This window comes from Entamoeba invadens, assembly GCF_000330505.1.
Source record: "Entamoeba invadens IP1 unplaced genomic scaffold scaff_1105074725181, whole genome shotgun sequence".
NCBI classification, from domain to species: Eukaryota; Evosea; order Mastigamoebida; family Endamoebidae; genus Entamoeba; species Entamoeba invadens.
Genome location: NW_004191656.1, coordinates 66,239 through 68,755, shown reverse-complemented (window position 1 = coordinate 68,755; position 2,517 = coordinate 66,239). Strand labels below are relative to the sequence as shown.

Sequence of the window (2,517 nt, the reverse complement as noted above, 5' to 3'; positions counted from 1 at the left end):
TTTTTCATATTCCCACCAAACTTTTTGCACACCAACTCCAAATTAATAAAATCTTTAATATCGTCGAAGTATTTCGAGACTATCATAATGTGATAACCAGAAAGTCCACACATTTTGATATTCTTAGTTTTTCGTCGTTTAATTATTTCCAAATATTTTATTGTAAACAATTAAAAAAATTGAAAAATCATTTTTTTTAAATTAAAAAAAATATCAGCAAAATAATATTTTAAATTAGTAAATAAAAAATATATTAAAATACATTGATTGATGTTATTAATCATTCACAAAAATTCACCACAACTGTTATTAATTGTTGTTGTTTTGTTAAAAATAATTCGATATAACCATTGTTATATATTAAAATATTAGTAAAATTTCAATTGGTAAATTATTGTAATACAATTAAAACAAGACCAAATCGTTTTATAACAAAGACCCGTGAAATAAATGCACGAGTATAATTGAATTTGTTTGTTAAATATTAACTTTGTTAAAATAAACAAAAATTAATTTTTTAATAACAAAAAATATAAATAATATTAACAATTATTTATGAAAATAATTGATTAGCATTATAATATTGATTTTAGACAGTTTGAAACAATACAATAACAAATTATTTTTTTAATAATAATTTTATTGTAATACATAATTAACTATACAGGGGGGCTAAAAAACCGCTTCCGTCTTTTTAACCGCTTCCACTTGATTTTATAGATTTAAATAATATTAATATAATAAAATGTATAGTACTGTTTACCATGAAGGCTGAATATGCCTCGTGGAGACTTTTTTTGTCCGAGGTGGTAATTTGTATCATACTTTTTATTATAAAGTTATTATTTATAACTATTAAATCAAGTGGAAGCGGTTAAAAAGACGGAAGCTGTTTTTTATCCTCCATGTAATTGAATAATGTGTAAAAATAATTCTTACAATTTATTTGAGCAAAAAATATATAAAATAATCTATAAAAATTAAAAATCGATACAAACAATGATAAATAAGTATTTGAACACATATTAATGAGCATAACTACTTGAACAGCTGTTATTAAGTTTTAAAAACGTGGCGGATACGAAATAAATATAAAGGAGCCTTTATACACAGAAATGCATCCTTTTTAGCGGGACGATGTCCCTAAACTACATAAAAAGTTTTTTGTCCCATTTTCACGTTCTTTGTTTCCATGTCCGTTTTTTCTCTTTATTTTAATAATTTAATAATTTAAATACTTTAATAATTAAATAATTAAATTAATTAAAGTTTATTTAAACTACATTTTTACGTTTTTCACTCTTCGACTTTCTTCATTTCGATTTCCTTGATGATATCCATTACCAGTTCTTCGTTGACTTTCTCGACGCTTTTTCTAGTTTTTCTCTTCTCACAAATTTGCATTTTGTTTTGGTCTTCCAAAACTTAGTTTCTGATAAAATCCGCTGTGTAGAGCAATATGATAGAATCTCTCTTTAAATATCTTTTCTGCTGTTTTAATATTGATTTGATAAGTCATCATCAAATAAGCCACAATTACACAAGCAGACCGACTTAGTCCCTTTTCGCAGTGTACAAAGACGTTCTCATTATGACTTCTTGCCTCGTCGATGTGTTGTTTTAACTCGTCGAAATACATTTCAATTGGAACGTCCGACTCGTCTCTCACAGGGACTCTTAGAGTAACTATTTGGTGTTGAAAGTAGTGATATTCCACGTTACTTCTATTCTCATAGAAACACACAAGATTTGGCGTCACGTTGATCACTTTTTTGATTTTATTCTCTTTGAGCCAGTTAGTGTTACACGCGACGTGTGCGCTTCCTATAAACACGTTTTTGCATATCTCCGTTCCTCGACTTGTGCAGTCAAATTTTAAATATTTAAACTTCCGCGTGTTTTTGTCTTTACAAAGAATTTTTCTTGTTTTCACTTTTTTGTGCTTCAAAAATTTTTGAATCTTTTTTGGTGTTGGCTGGTTTGTTGTTTGGAGCGGTTTATTTTTGAGCACTGAAAATGGGTGTGTAATTACAGTAAAGTCATAGTCCTCAAGATTTTTCTTCGGCTTTTTCTCTTTCGAAATGTCAAGTTCTGATTGAGTCACAGTCTCACTTATATAACTCTGAGATACACTTGTTGAGCGACGAATAACAAAATAGTCAAATAGTGATCGGTTGTGACTCATTGGCTATTTTTGTTATCAAGTTAACAATTTGATTTAATTTAACTATTAAACTATTCTATTCAATTTATTATATTTTATTAATAATATATTGTTTTGGTTTTTTGTATTTTTTTATATTTGAATTAAATGAAATTAATTTGTTTATTACAACCTGAATATCTAAAAAGTGAAAATTTATTAAAATATTTAGTTGTAAAATAGTTAATAATATTATTTGAATATAATGATAAAATATTATAACAATTGCTATAATTTACTATTATAATTAATAGTTATTATTATAAATAATAATAAATCAACAACTAATTATTAGTTTGTGATATTTTTTTTGT

The 2,517-nt window shown here is 25.8% G+C and overlaps 1 protein-coding gene across 1 annotated transcript; it reads right to left on the bottom strand.

Moving 5' to 3' along the window:
- Nucleotides 1-1,390: 1,390 nt before the first annotated feature.
- On the bottom strand, nucleotides 1,391-2,185 carry EIN_102080 (dual specificity protein phosphatase, putative; the record flags this gene model as incomplete). The annotated part of the gene is made up of 1 exon (XM_004183241.1): nucleotides 1,391-2,185. The coding sequence occupies one exon, from the start codon at nucleotides 2,183-2,185 to the stop codon at nucleotides 1,391-1,393; it is 795 nt and encodes a 264-aa protein (XP_004183289.1).
- Nucleotides 2,186-2,517: the final 332 nt, after the last annotated feature.